Source organism: Phyllobates terribilis, unplaced genomic scaffold (genome assembly GCF_046119375.1).
Source record: "Phyllobates terribilis strain yellow unplaced genomic scaffold, ASM4611937v1 Scaffold_1__5_contigs__length_1240528914, whole genome shotgun sequence".
In the NCBI taxonomy this organism is placed as follows: Eukaryota; Metazoa; Chordata; class Amphibia; order Anura; family Dendrobatidae; genus Phyllobates; species Phyllobates terribilis.
In genome coordinates, this window is record NW_027362761.1 from 908,670,894 (window position 1) to 908,698,407 (window position 27,514).

The 27,514-nt window shown below is 44.0% G+C and overlaps 1 protein-coding gene across 12 annotated transcripts in view; it reads left to right on the top strand.

Moving 5' to 3' along the window:
• Window positions 1-27,514, top strand: part of BLTP1 (bridge-like lipid transfer protein family member 1) — a 303,862-nt gene that overhangs the window by 202,381 nt on the left and 73,967 nt on the right. For 11 of the 12 annotated variants that reach the window (XM_073641272.1, XM_073641320.1, XM_073641292.1 and 8 more), the window contains 5 exons: window positions 15,023-15,073; window positions 16,195-16,401; window positions 18,105-18,343; window positions 20,473-20,717; window positions 23,341-23,446. In XM_073641272.1, coding sequence (XP_073497373.1) covers window positions 15,023-15,073; window positions 16,195-16,401; window positions 18,105-18,343; window positions 20,473-20,717; window positions 23,341-23,446 — 848 coding nt within the window. The remainder of the gene's footprint in view (window positions 1-15,022; window positions 15,074-16,194; window positions 16,402-18,104; window positions 18,344-20,472; window positions 20,718-23,340; window positions 23,447-27,514) is intronic. The other variant, XM_073641301.1, reaches the window with a different exon arrangement.

The window sequence follows — 27,514 nt, forward strand, 5'->3', positions numbered from 1 at the left end:
CCAGTTTCTGGCCAGTCCTGCTTCCCTGCCCCTTTGGGGGTCAGCTGCTTCGGGTCTGGGGCCTGTCCTGGGGTAGAACCTAGCGTTCATTTGGGTTCAAGTCTAACCACACCATCAGGGGCTCTAGTGAAGAACCAGGTGGTCCCTTAGTTACGCCCCTCCAGGCTCTCCCCATGGCACAGTGGTTCTACAACCATGTGCATAACACAAACTTTATATTAAAACTGAAAGTCCCGTTAACCCCATTCTGACGAGGGGCGTAATAATACGTACCTGCGCCGTGGGCCTTATTGACCAAGTACGTATTATTACGCCTTGGCAATCGTGCCCGCACAGAGGCTGTTCGGGCACGATTGCCGCCGGGTGTCAGCTGATTTTGACAGCTGACACCCGGTACTATGTGCCAGGAGCGGTCCCGCATCGAAGTCGATCGCAGCATTGCGGGAGCAGGCAGAGGTAAGAGTGCCCCTCTTACCTCGGATCGGAGACCCCGCGCTGTCAGTGCAGGGTCCCAATCATTGCCATGGTGACACGATATCGTCATGACGACATCCAGGTTACCAGGCATCAGGAAGTTAGATATATCGTGCGCAGTGCACGATCTATCTAACTTGTGCCAGTGCAGAGCTGACAGCCTGCATAGCACAAGGATGCTGCTGCATCTCTATGCTATGCAAGCGATCAGCCTGCAAAAAAAGTGAGTCCCATAGTGGGACAAAGTATAAAAGTGAAAGAAAGTGTCAGAAAGTGGAAAAAAAAAGAAAAAAAATTGTAAAAATATAAAAAAAAATGAAATGAAAAAATAATAAAATATATATGTGTGTGTGTGTGTGTGTGTGTATATATATATATAAATATATATATATATATATATATATATATATATATACAGTACAGACCAAAAGTTTGGACACCCCTTCTCATTTAAAGATTTTTCTGTATTTTCATGAGTATGAAAATTGTACATTCACACTGAAGGCATCAAAACTATGAATTAACACATGTGGAATTATATACTTAACAAAAAAGTGTGAAACAACTGAAAATATGTCTTATATTCTAGGTTCTTCAAAGTAGCCGCCTTTTGCTTTGATGACTGCTTTGCACACTCTTGGCATTCTCTTGATGAGCTTCAAGAGGTAGTCACCGGAAATGGTCTTCCAACAATCTTGAAGGAGTTCCCAGAGATGCTTAGCACTTGTTGGCCCTTTTGCCTTCACTCTGCGGTCCAGCTCACCCCAAACCATCTTGATTGGGTTCAGGTATGGTGACTGTGGAGGCCAGGTCATCTGGCGTAGCACCCCATCACTCTCCTTCTTTGTCAAGTAGCCCTTACACAGCCTGGAGGTGTGTTTGGGGTCATTGTCCTGTTGAAAAATAAATGATGGTCCAATTAAACGCTAACCGGATGGAATAGCATGCCGCTGCAAGATGCTGTGGTAGCCATGCTGGTTCAGTATGCCTTCAATTTTGAATAAATCCCCAACAGTGTCACCAGCAAAGCACCCCCACACCATCACACTTCCTCCTCCATGCTTCACGGTGGGAACCAGGCATGTAGAGTCCATCCGTTCACCTTTTCTGCATCACACAAAGACACGGTGGTTGGAACCAAAGATCTCAAATTTGGACGCATCAGACCAAAGCACAGATTTCCACAGGTCTAATGTCCATTCCTTGTGTTCTTTAGCCCAAACAAGTCTCTTCTGCTTGTTGCCTGTCCTTAGCAGTGGTTTCCTAGCAACTATTTTACCATGAAGGCCTGCTGCACAAAGTCTCCTCTTAACAGTTGTTGTAGAGATGTGTCTGCTGCTAGAACTCTGTGTGGCATTGACCTGGTCTCTAATCTGAGCTGCTGTTAACCTGCGATTTCTGAGGCTGGTGACTCGGATAAACTTATCCTCAGAAGCAGAGGTGACTCTTGGTCTTCCTTTCCTGGGGCGGTCCTCATGTGAGCCAGTTTCTTTGTAGCGTTTGTAGCGCTTGATGGTTTTTGCAACTGCACTTGGGGACACATTCAAAGTTTGCCCAATTTTTCGGACTGACTGACCTTCATTTCTTAAAGTAATGATGGCCACTCGTTTTTCTTTACTTAGCTGCTTTTTTCTTGCCATAATACAAATTCTAACAATCTGTTCAGTAGGACTATCAGCTGTGTATCCACCTGACTTCTGCACAACACAACACAACTGATGGTCACAACCCCATTTACAAGGCAAGAAATCCTACTTATTAAAACTGACAGGGCACACCTGTGAAGTGAAAACCATTTCCGGTGACTACCTCTTGAAGCTCATCAAGAGAATGCCAAGAGTGTGCAAAGCAGTCATCAAAGCAAAAGGTGGCTACTTTGAAGAACCTAGAATATAAGACATATTTTCAGTTGTTTCACACTTTTTTGTTAAGTATATAATTCCACATGTGTTAATTCATAGCTTTGATGCCTTCAGTGTGAATGTACAATTTTCATAGTCATGAAAATACAGAAAAATCTTTAAATGAGAAGGTGTGTCCAAACTTTTGGTCTGTACTGTATGTGTGTGTGTATACATATATATATATATATATATATATATATACACACTGTACCCATAAATAAATACTATTATGAAAAAAAAATAAAACGATAAAAGTACACGTTTTTGATATCACCGCATCTGGAACGATCTGACCTATAAAACTGTCCTTCTAGTTAACCCCTTTAGTGAACACGGTAAAAAAATAAAGTAAAAATAAATTAAGCAAAAAACGATGCTTTATCATCATACCGCCAAACAAAAAATGGAATAAAACGCGATCAAAAAGATGAATGTAAATAAAAATGATACTGCTGAAAACGGCATCTTGTCCCGCAAAAAACAAGCCGCCATACAGCTCCATCAGCCAAAAAATAAAAAAGTTATAGCTCTCAGAATGAAGCGATGCAAAAAAATGTATTTTTTCTATAAAATAGTTTTTGTGTAAAAGCGCCAAAACATAAAAAAACTATGTAAATGTAGTATCGCTGTAAACGTACTGACTAGGGTTCAGCGAGTATGTTCTGTCCGACTATGCTTGGGCCAAGCTCCGAGTATTTACAGCTGCTCGGTGATAAGTTTAAATCGCTCCCGTGTAGTGTTGAGCGATTATGTTCTGTCTGAGTATGCTCGGGCCGAGCTCTGAGTATTTATAGCTGCTCAGTGATATGGTTAAATCGCTCCTGTGTGCATGATTTGCAACTGTTTGACAGTTTTACTACATTGAGGAATGTCTATTTCTTACACATTCCTCACATGTAATAAAGCTGTCAAACAGTTGCAAATCATGCACAAGGGAGCCATTTAACCTTATCACCGAGCAGCTATAAATACTCGGAGCTCGGCCCGAGCATACTCGGCGAAAGGGTTAATAGAACTTACTCGCTCAACACTAGTACTGACCCGAAGAATAAAGCTGCCTTATCAATTTTACCACACGCAGAACGGCATAAAAAAAAAACAATTCCTGAATAGTTGGTTTTTGTTTATTCTGCCTCCCAAAAATCGGAATAGAAAGCGATCACAAAATGTCATTTGCCCGAAAATGGTACCAATAAAAATGTAAACTTGTCCCTGAAAAAACAAGCCCTTACATGACTCTTTCGGCTGAAATATAGAAAAATGATTGTAACAACTAGTCTTTGCAAAAAAAAAAAAAAAGCGTCTTTTAGTGTGTGACAGCTGCTAAACATTAAAACTCGATATGAATCTGTATTGCTGTAATCGCACCGACAATAAGAATAAAGTCGTCTAATCACTTATACCGCATGAGGAACGGCGTAAAAATTAAAGGCTAGGGTTAGGTTTGTGCTGGGGTTGGGGTTGTATTAGGGTTGGGGTTAGGGTTGGGATTTTTTCAAAAGTAAAGAAAAAAAATTGTGACGAAATGGCGACTAGTGTTTGCTACCTGAGTTTGCATCGGCTGCTCGGGTATGCACCGAGTATTGCGAGTGCTCTAGTGACATGTTCAAGTCTCCACCCCATATGTTTCGCGGCTGTTGTACAGCCAAAAAAACCTTGCGGGGATTGCCTGCCATGCACGAGCGATTCCTGCATGTTTTTTTTTGGGTGTCTAACAACCGTGAAACATGCGGGGCGGGGACTCGGTGCATACCCGAGTACCCGATGCAAACTCAAGTTGCCAATACTTGCGCTCAAGACTAATGACAACTTATTCAATATGATGACCTAATGTTATCAAATTCTGTGGGTTCAAAATGTTCACTATACCCCTTGATAAAATCCTTGAGGGGTCTAGTTTCCAAAATAGGGTCACTTGTGGAGGGTTTCCACTGTTTAGGCACATCAGGGGCTCTCCAAACGCCACATGACACCCGCAGACGATTCCATCAAAGTCCCCTTGTAAAAATAAAAAATTGGTGCTAAAAGAGCATTTTTGTGTGAAAAATCTGAAATTTTTATTTTCATGGCTCAATGTTATAAACTTCTATGAAGCATCTGAGGGTTCCAGGTGCCAACCACACATCTAGATAAGTTCCCTGAGGGGTTTAGTTTCCAAAATGGTGTCACTTGTTGGGGGTTTCCTCTGTTTAGGCGCATCAGGTGCTCTCCAAACGCGACATGGCGTCTGCTCTCGATTCAAGCCAATTTTGCGTTCAAAAAGTCACACAGTGCTCCTTCCCTTCTGAACCCTGCCGTGCACCCAAATAGTGTATTTTCCCCACATATAGAGTATCAGCATACTCAGGAGAAATTGCACAACAGTTTTTGGAGTCCATTTTCTCCTCTTGACCTGTGAAGATAAAAAATTTGGGGCTAAAAGATCATTTTTGTGGAAAAAGTTTGATTTTTTTTTTTCACAGCTCTACGTTATAAACTTCTGTGAAGCACCTGGGGGTTCATGGTCACTTGTGGGTGGTTTCCACTGTTTAGACACATCAGGGGCTCTCCAAATGCGACATGGCGTCCGCTAATTATTCAAGCAAATTTTACATTCAAAAAGTCAAATGACGCTCCTTCCCTTCCGAACCCTGCTGTGTGCCCAAGCAGTGGTTTTCCCCCACATGTGGGGTATCGGCTTACTCAGGAGAAATAGCACAACAAATTTTGTGGTCCATTTTTTCCTGTTACCCTTATGAAAATAAAAAAATGTGGGTCTGAAGCAACATTTTTATGAAAAAAAATGTTCATTGTTTTCTTCCACATTCCAAAAATTACTGTGAAGCACCTGAAGGGTTAATAAACTTCTTGAATGTGGTTTTGAGCACCTTGAGGGGTTCAGTTTTTTATAATGGTGTCACTTTTGGGTATTTTCTATCATAAAAGCCATTCAAAGTGACTTCAAATGTGATGTGGTCCCTAAAAAAATGGTTTTGTAAATTTTGTTGGAAAAATGAGAAATCGCTGGTCAACTTTTAACCCTTATAACTTCCTATCAAAAAAAAATGTTGGTTCCAAAATTGTGCTGATGTAAAGTAGACATGTGGGAAATGTTATTTATTAACTATTTTGTGTGACATATGTCTTTGATTTAACCCCTTAACGATCTTGGGTCTTTCTGTTTTTGTGTTTTCATTTTTTGCTCTCCTTCTTCCCAGAGCCAGAACTTTTTTAATCTTCAGTCAATATGGCCGTGTGAGGGCTTATTTTTTGCGGGATGAGTTGTACTTTTAAACACCTTCACTGATTTTATCATATCGTGTGCTGGAAAATGGGAAAAAAATTCCAAGTGCGGTGAAATTGCAAAATAATGCAATTCCACAGTTGCTTTTTGGGTCTTTTTTTTACCACGTTCACTGATTGCTAAAGCTGACCTGCCAACATTATTCTCCAGGTCATTACAAGTTTGTAGACACTAAACATGTATAGGTTATTTTTTAGTTAAGTGGTGAAAAAAAAATCCAAAGTTTGCTAAAAAAAAAAAAAAAAAAAAAAAATGACGCCATTTTCCGAGACTCGTAGCATCTCCATTTCAGCAGCAGAAGGGAAGGAAGGGAGACACAGATCCATTACTAGTGGGTAGGCGGAGCCCCACACGATAGTTCACCTCAGATTAGAAAAAGTGACGACCCGCCCCTCCAGCTTAGGCTCCTCCTACTCCCATGTCCTTCAGTCTAAAATTTGAGGTCGCAGAGGATAGTCGCTGCCTTTGCAGCTCCTCAGAAGAATTTTTTTATTTTATCATTTCTGGAGACCTGGACCCCCCGTGGTCTAGAGGTCTCAGGGGGTCTCGGCGCTGCTGGGAACCCTGACCCTCCCCTGGCAGATCTGCGTACCCCCTAAGGAGGTCCCCGCTGAAGCCTGCCGGCCCCGGGGGATACAGGGCGCTCCCTGGCGGAGACTCACACAGCTTCTGTGGTGTCCCTGCGCGCTCCACCATGGGGGGGAGCAAAAGGCCACGGCGCCACACATCCCTGGGGGTCCCTGTGGCGCTCAGCTGGGTAAGTGCTCTCAGGGTCTGAGTGCTTCAGCAGCTGCGGCGGCAGCCGCTGTTACTGTACAAGTGGTGACTGCTGTTTTGTCCTTGCAGGAAGGATATCTCCACTGCATACGGCGTTTGTGTTAGCAGGGGAGCAGGGACGGAGAAGCCGCGGGCTCCATTAGTATGCGGCGGCGGGGGGCGTGGCTTCACGCCTCTCTGCTGCCTGTCATCTTAGCCTCAGGCAGGAAGCGCGCGCTGGAGCTGTCCCAGACCCTTCTTCTTCCGGGTCCTTCTGCCGGCGTCCATTACCACGTGCAGCGCCCCCTGCTCCCTGCTCCCCGCTCTCTACACCACCAGACCGGGAACAGCAGTCACCGCGGCCAGCTGGTGAGTCACTTCTGCCTTTTAAGGCGGAAGATTCCTTTTTCTCACTTTTGCAGCACAGAGCACCTTACTGCTGGCCTGTTAAGGCAGACAGGGTGTGCTATATCCGGCGCTGCTACCTCTCTGCTGAGGAGGCTCTGGGACTCGCACACCTCTGTCCTTTTAAGGCAAAGGTGTATTGTGTGGTCAGCAGCATTAACCCCTTCTGAACGGGGTCTGGCCTCATCAGGGCTGTTAACCCTTTCTGGATGTGCATGCTTCTGAGTGCATCACCCTAGTCTGTTAGGTTAACTTTTGCTCTGCAGGCAGCTGGGGTAGCTCTTCTCCCGCTAAGGAGGAGCTTTAACCCTTCAGTGCTTGGTGATTTTTTGCGTAGGAACAGGCTGTGGTAGCGGAATCACACATCCTCGGTTACTGTACCCATTGTAAGGGGTTATTACCGCCTTATCCGCGACGCTCGCAACTGTGTGGGGGCATGTCGGATCAGGGACCAGGGGGCGCGGACCTCTCTCCCGGTCCGCTTCAGGATCGGTCACGCGCTTCTGATACGCCGGGGTCTTCGACGCCGTCAGGTTCGACACCGGTCGGGGGTCTCAGTGATGTTGAAGTTGAGGCGCTCACTCGCTCCATTGACAGTCTGTCTGACCTTCTGGGTCATTGGGTATCAGCTAAGTCCCAACCGATGTCACAAGGCAAGAATCGCCACAGGCCTGTGGTGGCGCTGTCTCCTCCGCGCAGTGCGTCGGAGGCTTCGGAATCACCGACAGACTCTGCTGGTGAGATCTCCGATTCTGATGAAGAGGATCGGCAGGGTCGCTCTGCTTCGCTTTCGGGCCGCGTGGACGCTTTTATTGGGGCTATGCGGGAAGCGTTACAGCTGTCTGAAGAGGTGACAAGGCGCCCTGGCAAGTCAGCCCGGCTGTATCAGGAGTCGCGTCGGGCTCGTTCGACGCTGCCGGCGCACGATGAACTTAACGAGGCGGTGGAGAAGGAACGCCTGTGTCCGGATAAACGCTTCCAGGGGATGCGGTTTTTTGATGCCCTGTATCCCTGACGATCGCTAATTGGTTCCCCTCTCCTGAAGTGGACATGCCATTGTCTCAGCTGAGCAAATCCTCTTTGCTTCCTGTTAAAGGGAAGGCGAGTCTACAGGATCCGCAGGACAGAAGGACGGAGTTAGCGGCGAAGTCCATCTACGAGGCCGCGGGTCATGGATTCCGAGCGGCCTTGGGGGCCATGTGGGCTGGTGAGGCTTCTCTGCGGTTGTTGGATCAGCTGCGGACGGCGTGGCATGATGGGACTCCGCTGTCTGAGGTGGAAAGGCTCTTCCAGCTGTTGGAAGAGGCGGCCCGATATGGTAGGGACGCAGTGCTGGATACTACTTCGGTTTTGTCCAGGGCTTAATCCTCGGCCGTCACAGTCAGGAGAGCACTGTGGCTTAAACAGTGGACTGGGGACGCAGTATCCAAACAAGGTTTGCGGAGTCTGGCGTACAAGGGCGGTCAGCTTTTTGGTTCGGACCTCACGGAGCTGATTGCTAAGGCCAAGGCCAAGGATACGGCTTTGCCGCAGCGGAAAGCAGCGGCTTCTACGTCTGGCAAGTCAAGTGCCAGTAGTGGTCGTCGGTCCTTTCGGCCCAGGGGGCGGTTCGGTCAGCCCTCTTGGAGATCGGGTCGTCCCTCGTCTTCCGGAAAGAAGACCACCCAGAATTCCCGTGCACCCTGGAAACAACATTTCCGTCAGGACAAAAGGGAGGTTGACAAAAAGCCCGCTAAAGCGGACTGACGCCAGGAACCCTCTCCAGGAACCCTCTCAAGGGCTCTCGGGTGGGAGGTCGTCTGCTACAATTCGGGTCGATTTGGGTGACACGGGTTATGTCGGCAGGCTATTTCATAGAGTTTCATTCTCGACCCCCGGACAGGTTTCCTCAGTCACGCATTCCGTCCGAGCCCAAGCTGGCTGCCGCACTGCTGCGGGAGGTCGACACTCTTCTGCAGCAGGGTGTGGTGGTTCCGGTTCCGCCGGAGGACCGGGGAAGGAGGTTTTACTCCAACCTTTTTGTGGTCCCCATTCTGGACCTCAAAGAATTGAATTTTCATGTCCGGACCCGGAAATTCCGTATGGAGTCTCTTCTCTCTGTCGTGGCGGCCCTGGCGCAGTACGATTTCTTGGTGTCGATCGACATCCGTGACGCCTATTTGCATGTCCCTATCGGCAGGGCTCACCAGCGCTTCCTGCGTTTCGCCATAGGTCAGGCCCATTACCAGTTTGTGGCCCTTCCATTCCGGTTGGCCTCGACGCCCAGGGTTTTTACAAAGATTCTGGCGCCGCTCATGGCGCTCCTTCGAAGGCAAGGAGTTACGATTCTCCCCTACCTGGACGACCTGTTAATTGTGTCGCCCACAGCGGAGGAGGCGGTGACAGCTCGCGATCTCTCCCTTCAGCACCTGGAGGACTTCGGGTGGCTGGTCAATTGGAAGAAGTCGTCAATGGAGCCGTCACAGTCAATCCTGTTCTTGGGGATGCATTTCGACACGGTACGGGCAGTGGCGTCCCTGCCTCCGGACAAACAAGCGAACCTTCGTCACCATGTCCAGGCTATGAGGTCGGCGATGGCGATGTCCCTTCAGAAGTGTATGCGCCTTCTGGGTCTGATGGTGGCAGCAATGGAAGCGGTACCATTTGCACAATTTCATTCCCGGGGTCTCCAAGATCTTATTCTGACCCATTGGGATCGATCGCCGGCTTCACTGGATCGCTGTGTCGGTATCTCCCGCAGGGTGCGAGAGTCTCTTGGACGGTGGTTACGTCCGGAGGCTTTATCCCTGGGGAAATCCTTCCTCCTCCCACGGTGGTGGGTCATTACCACCGATGCCAGCCTGACTGGCTGGGGGGGTGGTTTGGAACCATCTCTGGGTTCAGGGGGTCTGGTCGTCAGAGGAGTCGTCTCTGCCGATCAACATCCTGGAGTTGAGAGCGATATTTCTCTGCCTCCGACATTGGACGGTCCCTTTGAGCCGTCTGCCGGTCCGGATTCACACGGACAATGCGACAGCTGTCGCGTATATCAGCCATCAGGGCGGGACGAGGAGTTCCAGACGCATGATGGAGGTCTCTCGGATCCTGGTATGGGCCGAGTCCAGGGTTCCAGCCATCTCCGTGATTCACATCCCAGGAGTGCTGAATATCACGGCAGACTTCCTCAGTCGCGAGCAGGTGGATCCCGGAGAATGGAGTCTTCATCCGGAAGTTTTTGCACTGCTGTGCTCCCTTTGGGGGACTCCCCAAGTGGACTTGATGGCATCCAGGCTGAACACCAGGATTCCGACATTCATGTCCAGGTACAGGGACCCGGAGGCTGTGGCGGTAGATGCTCTAGTGGCCCCGTGGGACCAGTTCGAGCTGATCTACGTGTTTCCGCCGGTATCCTTACTTCCTCTGGTGATCCGGCGGATCAAACTCAAGTGAATTTCGGCGATTTTGGTGGCGCCGGATTGGCCGCGGAGGGCATGGTATTCAACGCTGGTGTCTCTTCTGGCGGCACCTCCATTTCCACTGCCTCTTCGCCCGGACCTGTTAACCCAAGGGCCCATTCGCCATCCGGACCTGAAGTCACTTCGTTTGACGGCGTGGCACTTGAGACCGAGATCTTGACCCGTCGTGGGTTTTCGGCCGAGGTCATTGCCACCTTGCGGGCGGCCAGAGGTCCAGCTACGACTAGGATTTATCACAGAACTTGGGAGGCCTTCTATTCATGGTGTTCTGGATCGTCAAGGAACCCGAGGGTTTTTTTTTCCATTCCCAATTTCTTGGCTTTTCTGCAATGTGGTTTGGCCAAGGGTCTGGCGGTTGGTACCTTGCGGAGTCAGGTATCTGCACTATCCGTGCTTTTTCGGAAGGCTATTGCCTCGCGCAGGGATGTGTGTTCGTTTTTCGCGAGGTTGCACGTCAGTTTCCGCCTCGGAGGGCGTTTGTGGCTCCTTGGCGGCTCAATCTAGTCTTGGAGGCTCTTCAGCATGGGCCGTTTGAGCCTATGGATTCAGCTACGCTTTACTTGCTTTCTTGGAAGGTGGCCTTCCTGGTGGCGGTCACCTCCTTGACAAGGGTTTCTGAGTTGGCGGCACTGTCTTGCTCGCCCCCTTTTCTAGAGTTCCACTTGGATCGCGTGGTGCTTCGTACCCGTTGCGATTTTCTGCCTAAAGTGGTGTTGCGTTTCCACGTCAATCAGGACATCGTGTTGCCCTCCCTCTGTCCGAATCCGAAAAGTCCAAAGGAGCGGGCCTTGCACTCGTTGGATTTGGTGCGGGCTTTGAAGTTCTATCTTACAATCACGCAAGGGTTTCGGAAGTCGGACTCTCTTTTTGTGATTCCTGCTGGTCGTCGGCGTGGTCAGCGGGCTTCCAAGGACACTATAGCTCGGTGGATACGTTCGGCTATCCTGGAGGCGTACCTGCTCAAGGGCGAGCCTTGTCCGGTTAAAGTTCTAGCTCATTCCACGAGAGCTGTTGGTTCGTCGTGGGCTTTTCATCAGGGGGCTTCGGGGGCGCAGCTCTGCCAGGCGGCTACCTGACGCTCCGTTCACACTTTTACTAAATTTTATAAAGTGGACGTGAGTGCTTCCGCCAATGCGGCCTTGGGACGTACGGTCCTGCAGGCGGCGGTGGTTTAGGTTATTTCTTTATCTCGTTTTCGGCGCTTGTTGCGCGCTTGCCTAAGTTGTTGGGGGGTTGGCGATTCTGCCACTGTTTCCCACCCTTGAGTTCTGGACTGCTTTGGGACGTCCCACTAGTAATGGATCTGTGTCTCCCTTCCTTCCCTTCTGCTGCTGAAAGACGGATTTTGGTAAGACCTTACCTGTAAAATCCTTTTCAGCGAAGGAAGGAAGGGAGACACAGCACCCTCCCATGGCAGAAGTGCATTATTGTTTTCTAGATGTGGCGCGACTCCTCTCTGATGGCGGTCATCTGGGCGGGGGTCGGCGCGCTAGGGCTCTGTTCCAGCATTGCCAGCTCATCGCAGTTGTCAGGTCCAGTGAGTATTGCCTGGGACTGTGTGTGTTTTCTGTTATATGCATAACCTGTTATCTCACATTTCTGAATTTTCGGAAGGGGTTGTGTTGTTCCGCTGGTGTTGTCTGCTCTTCCTTAGCTTGTGTACGGACTGAGGAACATGGGAGTAGGAGGAGCCTAAGCTGGAGGGGCCGGTCGTCACTTTTTCTAATCTGAGGTGAACTATCCTGTGGGGCTCCGCCAACCACTAGTAATGGATCTGTGTCTCCCTTCCTTCCTTCACTGAAAAGGATTTTACAGGTAAGGTCTTACCAAAATCCGTCTTTTTCGGGATCTGGGACTGGGTGAGGGCTTATTTTCTGCGCACCGGTCTGTCGTTTTTATTGATAACATTTTGTGGTAGATACAATGTTTTGATCGCCTGTTATTGCATTTTATTGCAATGTTGCAGTGACCAAAAAAACGTAATACTGGCGTTTAGAATTTTTTTCTCGTTACGCCGTTTATCGATCGGATTAATTCTTTTTTTATATTGATAGATCGGGCGATTCTGAACGCGGCGATACAAAATATGTGTATGTGTTTTTGTTTTTTTTAATTATTTTATTTTGAATGGGGCGAAAGGGGGGTGATTTAAACTTTTTTATATTTTTTTATTTTTTTAATATTTTTTAAAACATTTTTTTTACACTTTCTGCTTGCTTCTATAGTCTCCATAGGAGACTAGAAGCAGCAGTTGTCTGATTGCTTCTACTGCATACAGGCGATGAGCAGATCGCTTGTATGCAGCAGAAAAGCTCACTTGCTATGAGCGCTGACCACTAGGTCAGGGGTAAAGGGGTTAATACCAGTATATTTCAGCTCAGTTGTTTAACTTCCAGTACGACAGTGTAAATTTAGGAACAGAGGGCAACAGTTGCCACCGAGTTGTTTCCCAGTTATTATAAAATTATGTATTATTTACAGCTATACAAACTATTAATTATGTCAATTTAGCAATGTCCTATAAATCCCTGCATTGGGCTAGGTAGGATACCTTGGAGGTGACTCAATTTAGAAAGAAGGTACAAAAAAGGAATGAAAGATAAAAATAAAATGTAAAGTTCAACACAACCTTTCTGTGGTCAAAAAATTTGCCTCAGAAGGAGAATGATGTAAGCTATAATAACCATCAGAGTAAGCTCACTGACAAATTCTCAGTTAATTCATTCTTCAGCCAGCCAATGCTGAGGCTATAAAAGGCAAACACTGCAATTTTTTTCTTCCGAAATGTGAATTGCAAAAAATAATTTTATCCGAAACGAGATTCATTCAAGTAAAAATAAAAATAATAATATTAAAAACAGTCATAAATACTAAGAGCCCCTGTAACTGCAATAATATGTCATGTATGTTTTGCTCTAAAGCATATGCATTTTATGACGTGATGTTTGACCTATGTTAATATACTTTGTGTAGTAAAGTTTGACAAATAGATATGCGATTTGTGATCATTCACAGGAATGTGTGCTATTGTAAATCAGTTTTTCCAGAGCAGTGGGGTAATGACTAACTGTGGACCTTTCAGTGAGAGTATAGTGTTTTTTTATGATAACCGTCATACATCCCATCCATGTCCTTCATTGATCGCTGCACTGAGTACTCGAGATGCCGCATGTTTCTCACTTGAAGATATACTATGGACAAGACACATCTTAATCTATTCAGGTGTTTCATTCAGTCCCATTGCAACAGGTGTATAAAATCCAGCCCCTCGCCATGCAGTCTGCCTTTACTAACATTTCTGAAAAAATGTCTCCAAAAGAGCTCGCTGAGCTCAAATATGGTCCTGTACTAGGATGTCGCCAGTGCAAGTCAGGTCATGAAATTTCTTCTTTCTAAATATTCCACTATCTCCTGTATGTAATTTTATTGAAAAAAAACTTGAAAAATACTCATTGTTGGAACATAGCCTAGGAGAGCGGGGTCCCCGAGTGCTGAGGCACATGGTACATAGAAGTCAGCAACGTTCTGTTCACTGTGCAAAAATCTAAACTTCCTTCGGCATTAACAGCAGCACAAAAACTATGCGCTGTGAGCTGCCATTGCTTGGGTTTCCATGGCTAAGCAGCTGCAGCCTTACATCACCAAGCACAATGCCAAGCAACGGATGAAGTGGTATAGAGCTCACCGCCATTTAGCTCTGCAGCAGTGGAAATGTGTTTTGTGTTGTGACAATTACACTTCTCTATCTGCCAGTCTGATGGACAAGTTTAGCTTTCGATAATGATTGCTAGTAGAACATTACCTGTCTACTACAGTGTGTCATCTGTAAAGTTTGATGGAGGCGGGATATGCAAATTGCCTCTTCAGAGAAAAAGAGGACTTGTACTCTACAGCGCCTCCTATTGGAAGCAGCAATCCTAGAAGTCACAATATGGAGGAGGGATAATGATGTTTGGTTGTATTTCAGGGGTTGGCCCAGATCTTTTAGTTCCAGTTAAGTAAAATCATAATGCTTCAGTAAACCAATACATTTTGGGTTAAATTATGCTACTCTGTGAGCACAGTTTGGAGAAGGCCCCTCTCTGTCCCAGCATGACTGTGCCCCAGTGCACATGGCGAGCTCCTAGAAGACATGGTTTGGTGAGGTTGGTGTAGAAGAGCTTGAATGGCCACACATAACCCTGTCCAGTCCTCAACCTCATTGAACAACTTTGGGATGAATTGGATGAAGAGTGTGATCCAAGCTGTCTTTGATGGCACACTCAAAGTGGGGACCAACTCCATATTAATGGCTATGGATTTAGAATGTGTTGCCATACAGCTCCTGTAGATGTAATGTAGGATCCCAATACTTTTGACCCTATAGTGTATAGATTTAAAAAAAAAAACACTTTTTAGTGTTCACTTAAATACTTTACTTTGCTATTTCAGTCCAATTATTTCATACTATTCCTGGATACATTTGTAGTAATGTAATTACAGCTAGAAAAGACAGCCAGTTTTGTCTAGATTATAAAATTATTGTAACTCTATAAATGAGAATATATATCTATCTGGGTAACTATATGGCTCTACAGTCTGTATGCTGTAAAAATGTAAAAGCACAGTTGACCTTTTGGGTCTGATCTGTGCCCAGTTAGTCTTATTGTCGGGTTTGCCGTTCTGTTTCCAGCTCGATTTGCATAGATGTTTGATCTTTGATTTCTTTTTTGTCTTCTTGCTTTCTCTTGAACTTTCCCCTATAGATTGGAGGATTTTCCTACATCTCCAACAAGCACAGCCAAACAAGAGTTTCTGTATGTCCTGATCGTTACTTGTTCAGTTGTCGTGATCTCGTGATGTGATGATTTGAAGTGCTTAATTCCACCCCTATTCAGGGCTTTCATTTCTGTGCATGTGACAATTTGTCCCATACTGTTAGATACGGTGCTACGTGTATGTATAGAATGATAGACTTGAGGAGAATTGGTGTATACAGAGGCGTTGGATATAGGTAAGTATTATAACCAAAACAACACAATTTCTAGGTACAAAATACAAACGCAGACCCCCTTCCTCTAGTCCACTGAGGGTCCCCACAGTGCGACCCTTGTGGATCATTAAATATATGGCATGTGCTGTCTGTATCCCATTGTTTATTGCGGGGAAATTTCACGAAAGCCAAACCGCTCCCGTTTATGTGCTTTACATAGGATGCTAGAGATTTTTTGTGCCATGACCTGCCTTGGATATTGGTGGGATCTAGTTTCACAACCCCGATTTAAATAGTGTGATCTGTTGACATCATCTTTAAAGGAATCGCGTCATCTTTGTTACTCGGGCAACATGAAGTAGTGCCAAACACCGATTTCCGCTGTGTCATTCATGTGTTTATGTGCTGTACTTTCTGAGAACGGACATCTTGATGTTTGCTGCGCGGCCAGCAGAGACTTCTGTGCGATCTCCCCGTGCCACCCAGACGCTGATTAGACAGCTTTTTCCCTATTACTATGTACTAGGTGAAAACTGTGAAACGGTGGCTGGGAGGGGCACATGTATCATTAATATAGTGGACTCCTTTCCCTATTCTCATTTAATGTAAAGTCATTTATAAATTAGGGTAGAGAACATGGATTCTGCGGGCAGCCCCATCGGTCATCATGGATAATGAGAAATAAACTGTTCTTCTCAATGACGCCCTTCTAGAAATGGAACATCCAGTATTTTCCTTTATGTGTGCAGGAAATATTTGTTTTCTTGCCCATTTTTTGAGTAAAATCTCATGCACGACCTATGTCATGTCTGATACCAAGCGAACAAGAGCATGACTGTCAGTAATGCATGTGTCACTGTGAGAGTACATCACTTGTTTTGCTGTGATATACATACAAGCATACACAGTGTTAATGTCTTTAATCTGTCTTTTATATTCATCCAGGACTGTGGTAAAATGCAGCATTGCAAAATCCCAAGCCCTTTATAGTGCTCAAAGAGGCCTGAGGACAAGCAATGCTGCCGTGTTCAAAGTTGGAGCAATCAGCATAAATATCCCACAGCACCCGGCAACTCTGCACAGCATGATGGTCCGCAGCTCTCACCAGCTCTCCAAGCAGATCTCTGATCTCATCCGCCAGCCCTCCACAGTGTGAGTCCGGAGATGTGCATCACCAATTAGCTGTGTTCATCCTGCTCCCATCTGGGGCTCTGTGTAGGACAATGTATCATTACAGGAACCTTGTATAGGTTTAATTTACTGAATGCAACAATATGAAGTCCTATATACACAATCCATACGATTAGGCTCTAATGCCTGAAAAATCAGAGAACACCAATATCAAAGCAATGCAAGCCAATAAAATCACTGAAATCTCTATTATTAATATATAAAACCAGACAAACAATAATTGCAAAAAAATAAATAGACAAAGAATGGAATATAAAGGCAATGAAAAAACTGGGGGATTTCACCATGGGAGAAATAAAACCATAATGGAAGCCTTGCTAGATCAATAATAATTGTAGCCACAGGGGTATATTTACTGCAAATAATAACTCTATATAATATACGCAGGTAAGTAAAAATTAAGTGTATATGGGTTTCCATCATTGTTTTATTTTTCCCATGGTGTTACCCCCCGGTTTTTCATTGCCTGTATATTCCCTTCTTTGTTATTTTTTTGTAATTATTGTTTGTCTGGTTTTATATATTAATAATAAAGATTTCAGTGATTTTATTGGCTTGCATTGTTTTCATATTGGTGTTTTCGAAATGCAACAATATGTAAATTTTTCTTTGAATAGTGGAAATTCTGTGTATCTTTAAGTGGAAGCTGTCATCAGGTTTTTCATATAAAAACTGTTGGTTGCCACAAAGTTATTCAGCCATTTATTCTATTCCTGACAAACCCTTCTATGTTGCCCTGGCAGAGCTGCATATATTATGTATTCTAATGAGCGCCGAGCAGTCCAGTTGATGTCTCAGAACGGAATTTGGCGCCCCCATTCTGCCTTGATACACTATCCCCTCCACCCATGATTGACGTGTATGATTTCTTCTACTTATCAGGACAGCTGTCTGTGTAATTCAATCATAAGTTTATTGGCAGTATTGCAAGACGGAAAGGGGTGACCATGCACAATATGGAGCTGCCCATCAGACCGCTTGGTGCTCATGAGAGTACAACTTGGGATAACTCCACAGCTTTTTTGTGAATGTATGTGGCTCTGCCATGATGATATAGATTAAAAGGCTTAAAATGTGGTGGCAACAGCATTTATAGTGAAAAAGCGATGCTAGGTTCCTTTTAAGTACAGGCAAATGGTCACTTATTACCATACCAATAAGACATATCAAAATATGAATATTTCTATGTGGCAGCAATAAAATGTATCTCTACACACAATAATCATAGTAATAAACCACACCAATTAATGCCCATCTATTCTGCACGATTATCATGATTGAGTATTCCTAGGAACACTTGTTTCATGATAATCTTGAAGGCTGACGATCACCCAGTGAATAAGCATAGCACTCGTTTGTGGGGTGAAATAATATTTTGTGCTGCACATAAGATCATCTTTCTTGGCAGCACATTATTCTGTGTAAACAGCACGTGCTGTCGAGAACTATGGCAGCCTATGTGCACTAAAGAATCTCTCCTTTCCCCATGAAAGCCAGATTTTTCACACTCTGATTTGTTTTTCACACCTAGAGCTTCATCAGGAGGTGACTATTAAAAGTGCAGCTTCAGCCTCTGGCTCTGTAACGCCAAGCTACCACCAAAAAGTGAGATGCATGTGTTGGCATTGTATACTAACAGATCTTTATTACTATCTCTTTTACAGAGTTCCCCCAGCAAAGGAGGATGTGGCCACTCCCTTACTCTCTGAAAAGACCCCCACGAGTGTTAACCAAACTCCTATAGAAACCAATGTGTTTCCTCAGCTCCCAGAGGGTTTGGAGAAGAAGCCCATTGTCTTGAAGTTCAGTGCTATGCTGGATGGCATTGCCATTGGAGCTGCACTCTTACCATCGCTTAAAGCAGAGTACAAAATGGGAAGAATGAGAAGTCATGGAATGACAGGTACAAATCTGCGCACAATCTTGTCCATTTTAGAGTGATTCTATGTGTTTATTCTGTCTTCATAAACTATGTGGAACACTTTATTATGAAATTTTACTCCTGTAATATTGATAATTTTTTATAGATATTTACATGTATCTAAGAGGATCATGAAAATCCCTTTTTTGCATGTGAATATGCCATAGAGATTTAGTACTAGCATGCCAGGATGGCGACTGACTGCAAATTCTGCGTGTACAAAGTTATACACCTAAACCCATTAAAGGGGTTGTCCTATACTAATAATGCCCATTATAAATGTCATTAAGATCTATCTATTTTTTATTTGTAATTTACTTTATATATGTTTGTTTTGTTTTTTTTTCTCTTCCTGTGACGTTATGTTTTGAGAGAAGTTTCAAATGAGACGTCACAGGAGGATGGCCCTGCAGTCACTTCCCTGCAGCTCCTATAACCCCCAATGAAAAGGGACATCATCAAGGAGCAGTCACTTACCACAGCTTCTGTCACCACTCGCTGTCCCCTGATGACTACCTGTTTCAGGTGTGGTGATGGAGAAGTGACTGCAGCTTCAGCCCCTGCTGCCCACATTTTCAGTGGCTCCTACTCTTTAGTCATTAGGGGGCAGGGATAGAAGCAGTGTGAGTGACAGCACCGCTGACTCCTAATGACTATTCATTTCAGGGCGGTGACAGAAACTGTGGGACGGCACTGTTGTCACTTACACTCCTTCCATCACCGCCCCCCTGACCATGATTCTTTTCAGGCTGGTCACGGAAGCTGTGGGATGGAGCTGCTTCCACTCACGCTGTAATTGTCATTGCCTCCTGAAGACTATTTGTTTCAAGGAAATAGAAGGCATTGTCAAAATTAGGTACTGTGGCAGCAGTGACTGAAGTGTGGCATCGGTCACTGAAGATGTGGTTGGCATGGACAGTAGCTGCAGTAAGTGACCGCAGCACCACCCCATGATTATGTCCTGTTTCAGGGGGGTGATAGAAGCTGCAGAGGAGAGACTGCAGGACAATCCTCTCAAATGAAACGTCACAAGAAGTACAGCAAAAAAACAGATATAGGTATTAACAGTATAGTGAGAGTGATAGGGAATTTTATAATAAAGCTAATTACAAATGTGTTTAGGGCTTAAAGATGGATAATTATAAAGGGCATTCTAGGTATCCGACAACCCCTTTAAGAAACTCCACTCCATTAAATCAGTTTTGATATTTGGCAATTGTAGCTCCAGAAATTGCATGAGAAGATCCTCTTTTATTGGGCTAAGGGCTTGTACACATGACATCTTTTCAGGCGGGTCCTTGCTGAAACCCTTGCGAAAAGGTACTTTAAAAATGTTCAGAAGATTGAACTTATGCATTTCTATGTCAAAACGACTCGCAGTGTTTGTTGTCTTTTGATCGTATTTTATATTCAGTCTGTTTTATTAAACATTAATTAAACATTAATTATTGATTATTATACATTTTGCAAATCAAAAAATATATTGAATTAGACAAAAACATAACAATATAGAAAATGTCCATATTTCCAATGAGATCACCTCTTTCAATATCAATTCACATTGTAATACCTTGAACATCATATTGTTTATGTAATAATCACCAATAAGAGGTTCTTATGTTGAAGAAACTTCTATACTATGTCTGAAGAAATCATATAGAGAGAAAAGAGAAAAGACGTAGGGACAAGGGATGAGGGGGGTCCTTATGCCCATGTAGCTAATTATGAGCACAATCACATAAATCTGTTGAAACTATTAAAACAGGGTATGAAAATCATGTGAATCCTGAAACAGAATCCATCTGCTCCAAACTCTTCTGAATTTATCGTTGTTTTTTTATCGTATTTTAACTGCTTTCAAAACATGCTAAGAGGATAAAAGAAGTGACCTGACTATTCCTCAGGGGCTTCTGCTTGGAAGACTCTTGGCATCTTTTGTAGCACTTTTAAAAGCCAGCAAACAGCTTTGCCTTATCCTGAAGAGGGTGCCACTTACAAAAAACTTGTCGGGTTCGCCCGCATTTAACAGATGTCGTGTGCATATGCCCTAATAGGTGATGCAAAAATTATCTTTGAAATGTTCAGTTTGAAGTATCTGTTTTTTGTTGCAGGGGCTCAGACAAGGTTTACATTCGAGCTGCCAAATCACAGATTACGTTTTACATCGAAGGTATCCCAGACAGACATGTCTACAATTCCCCCATCAGCCAGTCTTAATCTTCCTCCAGTCACAATGCATGGTAAATACATCATGGAAGAACACGACAATTATTCAGATCAGGCTTGGAGTATGGATGACCTGCCTGCCAAGCAGGGCTATTATCTACAAGGCAACTACTTGCGTTGTGTTGCTGAGGTGAGAAGTTTACATTTTATTCTGTATTTTACAATGGTAACAAGGCAAAGGACTGATGGGCTTTGGCTTCATTTCACAAGCTACATGGGGCTGCAAATTCTTCTTTGTCACCACAAAACAGATAACATCATGTCTGCTGTATAGTTATCGAGGTTGCAAAGATTGCAAGTGCAACTAGGACCCATTGCCTGGGGAATCACAGACTCCACAGACAAAGCCAAAATCCAGCAGTGGTGCCGCATCCACCGAATTTCAGATGTGATCTGTTTCGGTGATAGCCAGAGTCTCCTGTGCTGTACAGGAGTCTCTAAACTCTTTTATACTGTTCATTTTCTGTGCTTCATGTTTTCTAGCAGCTAAAGATAGTGTTCCCATGTGGCTATTTTTTCTGCAAATCCTCATGCAAAATCTACATGTGTTCTATGTGCTTCTTGCTATTGACTTTCCTGTAGTTTTCCTGAATTGAATTGCAAGAGATCAAATCCCAACCGCATCTGCATCATAATAGGCATACACTTGTGTATATAAAATAAAACAGGATTGAACTTATCATCAATATCAGGTTTGTGGGGGGTCAGACACCCATCCCTCCCAACAACCATCTGCTATCAGGTCTGGCGCCAGCCGATGTAAACAGTGGATAGAGCCAAAATCTCTCGGCTCATCACAGTTCTGAGAACTGCAGCTCAGCTCCTACTCACTTGAATTTAAAGGGAACCTGTCACCAGAAAAAAGGCTATTAACCTGGAACACTTCAGGAGGATCATAGAATCATAGAATCATAGAATCATAGAATGGTAGAGTTGGAAGGGACCTCCTGGGTCATCTGGTCCAACCCCCTGCTCAAAGCAGGATTCACTAGATCATCTCAGACAGATGTCTGTCCAGCCTCTGTTTGAAGACGTCCATTGAAGGGGAACTCACCACCTCTCGTGGCAGCCTGTTCCACTCATAAATCACCCTAACTGTCAAAAAGTTTTTTCTAATATCTAATCTGTGTCTCCTCCCATTTAGTTTCATCCCATTGCTTCTAGTCTTTCCTTGTGCAAATGAGAATAAAGATGATCCTTCTACAATGTGACAGCCCTTGACATATTTGTAGACAGCTATTAAGTCTCCTCTCAGTCTTCTTTTTTGCAAGCTAAACATTCCCAAATCCTGCAACCGTTCCTCATAGGACATGGTTTGCAGACCAGTCACCATTCTGGTCGCTCTTCTCTGAACTTGCTCCAGTTTGTCGATGTCTTTTTTAAAATGTGGTGCCCAAAACTGTACACAGTATTCCAGATGAGGTCTGACCAAAGAGGAGTAAAGACCGATAATGACTTCACGTGATCTAGACTGTATGCTTCTGTTAATACATCCCAGAATTGTATTTGCCTTTTTTGCTGCTGCATCACACTGTTGACTCATGTTCAGTCTATGATCTATTAGTATACCTAAGTCTTTTTCACATGTACTGTTGCTTAGCTCTATTCCTCCCATTCTGTATATGCTTTTTTCATTTTTATTGCCCAGATGTAGTACTTTGCATTTTTCCCGGTTAAAAACCATTCTGTTGGTTGCTGCCCACTGCTCCAGTTTATTTAGGTCTTTTTGAATCCTCTCTCTCTCTTCTCTAGTATTAGCTATCCCTCCTAGCTTTGTGTCATCAGCAAATTTAATCAGTTTACCCTCAATTCCTTCATCTAAATCATTGATAAAGATGTTGAACAATACAGGTCCCAGGACGGAGCCCTGTGGTACCCCACTTGAGACATTCATCCAGCTGGATGTGAAGCCATTTACAACCACCCTTTGAGTCCGATCACTAAGCCAGTTATGAATCCACCTAACAGTTGCCTGGTCCATTGCATACTTGGTAATTTTTTCAATAAGGATGATGTGAGATACTTTGTCAAATGCTTTGCTGAAGTCAAGATATACTATATCTACAGCATTTCCCTGATCCACCCAGTCAGTGATTCTGTCATAGAAGGAAATTAAGTTAGTCTGACATGACTTGTTAGTTACAAACCCATGCTGACTCTGGTTAATCACTTCATTCTTATCCATGTACTTACATACATGTTGTTTAATAATTTGTTCAAAGATCTTTCCTGGTATAGAAGTTATTTTTTTCCCCGCAGTGTTCGGCTAAGTGTGGGTGCCAGGCAGGTTAATAACGTTATTAACCTTCAGATTAACCCCATATCTGCAGGTTAATAGCGTTTTTTTCTGGTGACAAGTTCCCTTTAAGCTTAGCTGCAATATCTGGGAACGGCCACTGCACTGTGAACGGAGCTGTGCTGTTTGGGCTTAGTTCACGGTTAACATCCGACCAGAGCTAAGCTGATTGGTGGAGGTTCCAGGTGTCGGACCCTCACAGATCTGATATTGATTAGCTTTCCTGAGGAGTTCATCAATATCTGTAAGATAAGTTTGAACAACCCCTTTACTGATATTTATAACTTTTATTCCTAACAGCTGTTTCCTCTCCTATCTTTTTTTGGCAGAAACATTTTGGTTTTTCTTTAGTCTTATGTAAAAAGCATACAACTATTAAATGTATTAATATGTTGGAAATTTAAATTATTGAATAGTAAATAGTTGAAAAATATGAATAATCTTTATATCTCAACAGGTTGGATCATTTGAACACAATCTTACTACTGATCTACTGAACCACCTGGTATTTGTACAAAAAGTCTTCATGAAAGAAGTGAATGAAGTCATACAGAAAGTGTCAGGTTTGTGGGTGGCTACTGTGTGTATATTACATATCTGCTTCTATTTCTTCTGATGTTCTCATTGAATGTATAAGATTGTCAGCTTTGCTAACTCTTTAGAACTTCTTAGAAATGTTCAGGCTCATTATAAAGTATTGATTTTAATAAATGTTCTGACTTTAGCAGAGGGCAGCCCTGACAGTGCAGTGAGGCAGACTCCTCATAGACATCTTGGGCAGGTTTCTGACAATTATGTGGCGTGTACTTCTTTATTGTTTGCCATTTATCACTTTTCACAATGGCCTCTGGAATAATTTTGGGCTCAGACTTCTGCCAAAGAACAAGTTAGAAGATGAGGTTAACCTCACCATTGTTTTATTTGTTGCCTTACTTTTATTTGCATTGGTAGAAAACTCTCTGCAATTAGATTTAATAACCTGCTAGAAGTGATCAGCCCAATTCATTATAATTTATAATGTACCTTGATTAAAATCCCAGTCTGGGACATGTTAAAAAAATAAAGCCGCTCATCACATGTAACATCCTGGGATTTCCAGGCTTCAGATGTTGTTAGAGCAGCACAAACTGATGTTTCTTCCTTTGGATTAATAATGTTCAATGTTTTCACTATTTGTTATACATATTACTATACTTTTACACACTTATAGTATCTTATGTACTGTGCTTCATCACATACTGCTTTATCTCACATGTGTAAACCTGGTTCTGCAAATAAAGGCTATTATATAATGAAAAGGTGCACAATTTTCCCTATAGCTTTTCAGATCGCTGCTTGCAGCAATTCACTAGTCCATCTTGGTTATGTTAGGGACATACAGATGTTTGGCCCATAACTGCATGGGCAAACTCAATGGGAATGTGCTAGTCCCCAGAAACCCACTTCTGAACATTGCAGGAGAAAGAATCGAATTAAAAAAATATATATACACAGTACAGACCAAAAGTTTGGACACACCTTCTCATTTAAAGATTTTTCTGTATTTTCATGAGTATGAAAATTGTACATTCACACTGAAGGCATCAAAACTATGAATTAACACATGTGGAATTATATACTTAACAAAAAAGTGTGAAACAACTGAAAATATGTCTTATATTCTAGGTTCTTCAAAGTAGCCGCCTTTTGCTTTGATGACTGCTTTGCACACTCTTGGCATTCTCTTGATGAGCTTCAAGAGGTAGTCACCGGAAATGGTTTTCACTTCACAGGTGTGCCCTGTCAGGTTTAATAAGTGGGATTTCTTGCCTCATAAATGGGGTTGGGACCATCAGTTGTGTTGTGCAGAAGTCAGGTGGATACATAGCTGATAGTCCTACTGAATAGACTGTTAGAATTTGTATTATGGCAAGAAAAAAGCAGCTAAGTAAAGAAAAGCGAGTGGCCATCATTACTTTAAGAAATGAAGGTCAGTCAGTCCGAAAAATTGGGCAAACTTTGAAAGTGTCCCCAAGTGCAGTTGCAAAAACCATCAAGTGCTACAAAGAAACTGGCTCACATGAGGACCGCCCCAGGAAAGGAAGACCAAGAGTCACCTCTGCTTCTGAGGATAAGTTTATCCGAGTCACCAGCCTCAGAAATCGCAGGTTAACAGCAGCTCAGATTAGAGACCAGGTCAATGCCACACAGATTTCTAGCAGCAGACACATCTCTTCAACAACTGTTAAGAGGAGACTTTGTGCAGCAGGCCTTCATGGTAAAATAGCTGCTAGGAAACCACTGCTAAGGATAGGCAACAAGCAGAAGAGACTTGTTTGGGCTAAAGAACACAAGGAATGGACATTAGACCAGTGGAAATCTGTGCTTTGGTCTGATGAGTCCAAATTTGAGATCCTTGGTTCCAACCACCGTGTCTTAGTGCGACGCAGAAAAGGTGAACGGATGGACTCTACATGCCTGGTTCCCACCGTGAAGCATGGAGGAGGAGGTGTGATGGTGTGGGGGTGCTTTGCTGGTTACACTGTTGGGGATTTATTCAAAATTGAAGGCATACTGAACCAGCATGGCTACCACAGCATCTTGCAGCGGCATGCTATTCCATCCGGTTTGTGTTTAGTTGGACCATCATTTATTTTTCAACAGGACAATGACCCCAAACACACCTCCAGGCTGTGTAAGGGCTATTTGACCAAGAGTGAGAGTGATGGGGTGCTACGCCAGATGACCTGGCCTCCACAGTCACCAGACCTGAACCCAATCGAGATTGTTTGGGGTCAGCTTGACCGTAGAGTGAAGGCAAAAGGGCCAACAAGTTCTTAGCATCTCTGGGAACTCCTTCAAGATTGTTGGAAGACCATTTCCGGTGACTACCTCTTGAAGCTCATCAAGAGAATGCCAAGAGTGTGCAAAGCAGTCATCAAAGCAAAAGGTGGCTACTTTGAAGAACCTAGAATATAAGACATATTTTCAGTTGTTTCACACTTTTTTGTTAAGTATATAATTCCACATGTGTTAATTCATAGTTTTGATGCCTTCAGTCTGAATGTACCATGTTCATAGTCATGAAAATACAGAAAAATCTATAAATGAGAAGGTGTGTCCCAACTTTTGGTCTGTACTGTATATTTACGTATTTCCACAGTGGGACGCTTAAAGGAACCTGTCAGAAAATCAATAGTCCTAAGCCATCTATAAGGGCCGGCAGGTCATGGAATATTGCATAGACTGACACCTTGATATCTGAGATCCGATGACAGATCTTCCCTAGAGTTTGCCTCCAGAGCTTATTTTAATGCTTAGTGACGCCTCTGTTTGTAAATTGATCCCCTCGCTTCAAGCTGTGTTCATGAAATCTTGGACGTGTACAGATGCTCTTCTATGGGCATTAGCTGCAACTTCCTTTTGCATAGGCTCTGCCCAGCCCCTCTCCGGAACATCTGTGTCCCTCCAAGACATCTTAACACTTCAATTAAATATTAAGAAAATACAGATTTCTTTGCAATCAGTAATTGGATCTCCGATATCAAGCTAGTTTATTCAAAATATGACCTGCATGCACATATGGACGTGTTAGGAGGGTGGATCCTTCTGATAGGTTCCCTTTAATGCAAATTAAGTTGGCGATGTGTAATATATATCTGTTTGCAGTGAGCACCCTCTAGTGGCATACACCAGACAGCAAATGCTTTTTAATCAAGTTATGATTCTATTTCTAAATTAAAGCTATGCTGCAGTACTCCCTATATGTTCTAAAAATGGATTTGCACAATTGAAAATGATGTCTGGGGTCTAATCAATCTCTGGGATTCCCAGCGATCCCAAGACGAGACTCTGCAGAGCTCCATCTTGAATGGAGAAGAGGTGCACATGCTCGACCTTTGCTTCCTTCAATGTCTAATGCAGGGTTCCCCAACCCCAGTCCTCAAGGCCCACCAACAGGCCATGTTTTCAGGATTTCCTTAGTATTGCTCAGGCGATAATTCCATCACCTGCACAGGAAATAATTCCATCATCTGTGCGATACTAAGGAAATCCTGAAAACATGACCTGTTGGTGGGCCTGGAGGACTGGAGTTGGGGATCACTTGTCTAATGGTCTGCCAGAGGTTGCTGGCAGAAACGTGGGCGAGCAAAATTCCTCTTCTCCTGGCTGGGGTCCCATGTAGAATTCTTAATGCATGTAGTTTGCATTTGAGGTGCAACTACTAAGAAGCCGCCGCCTTAAAGTCTCAGTTACTTTCAGCTACTTCATTGTATATTAATTAAAAATGGTTTATTGTTAATGACTGCATGATTTCTACAAAACTGTGCGACTATTCGCAGCCCCAATGCTACCTGAGACTGCAGCCTTTTTTGAGCTACTCCTTTATCCTAGTAGAAAAGCTCCAGCAGCAGCAGCAGAGATCTGTGGCTACGCTCCTATTGATTACAATGGGACAGCGCAGTGCTGGCTGTAGACGCTGGGCTCTGGTGCTGCTGGAGCTTTCCCTTCAGTTATAAGAACTTGCAGCATTCGTGCCTCAGTGCTATGGATCAGAAAGGAGGAAGACTCTGCTAGTTTACGGCATTGCATATTAAGGCAGACAGCTATTAGAATTCGACCTATCTGTGTTATAGGTAAAAATGTGTGAT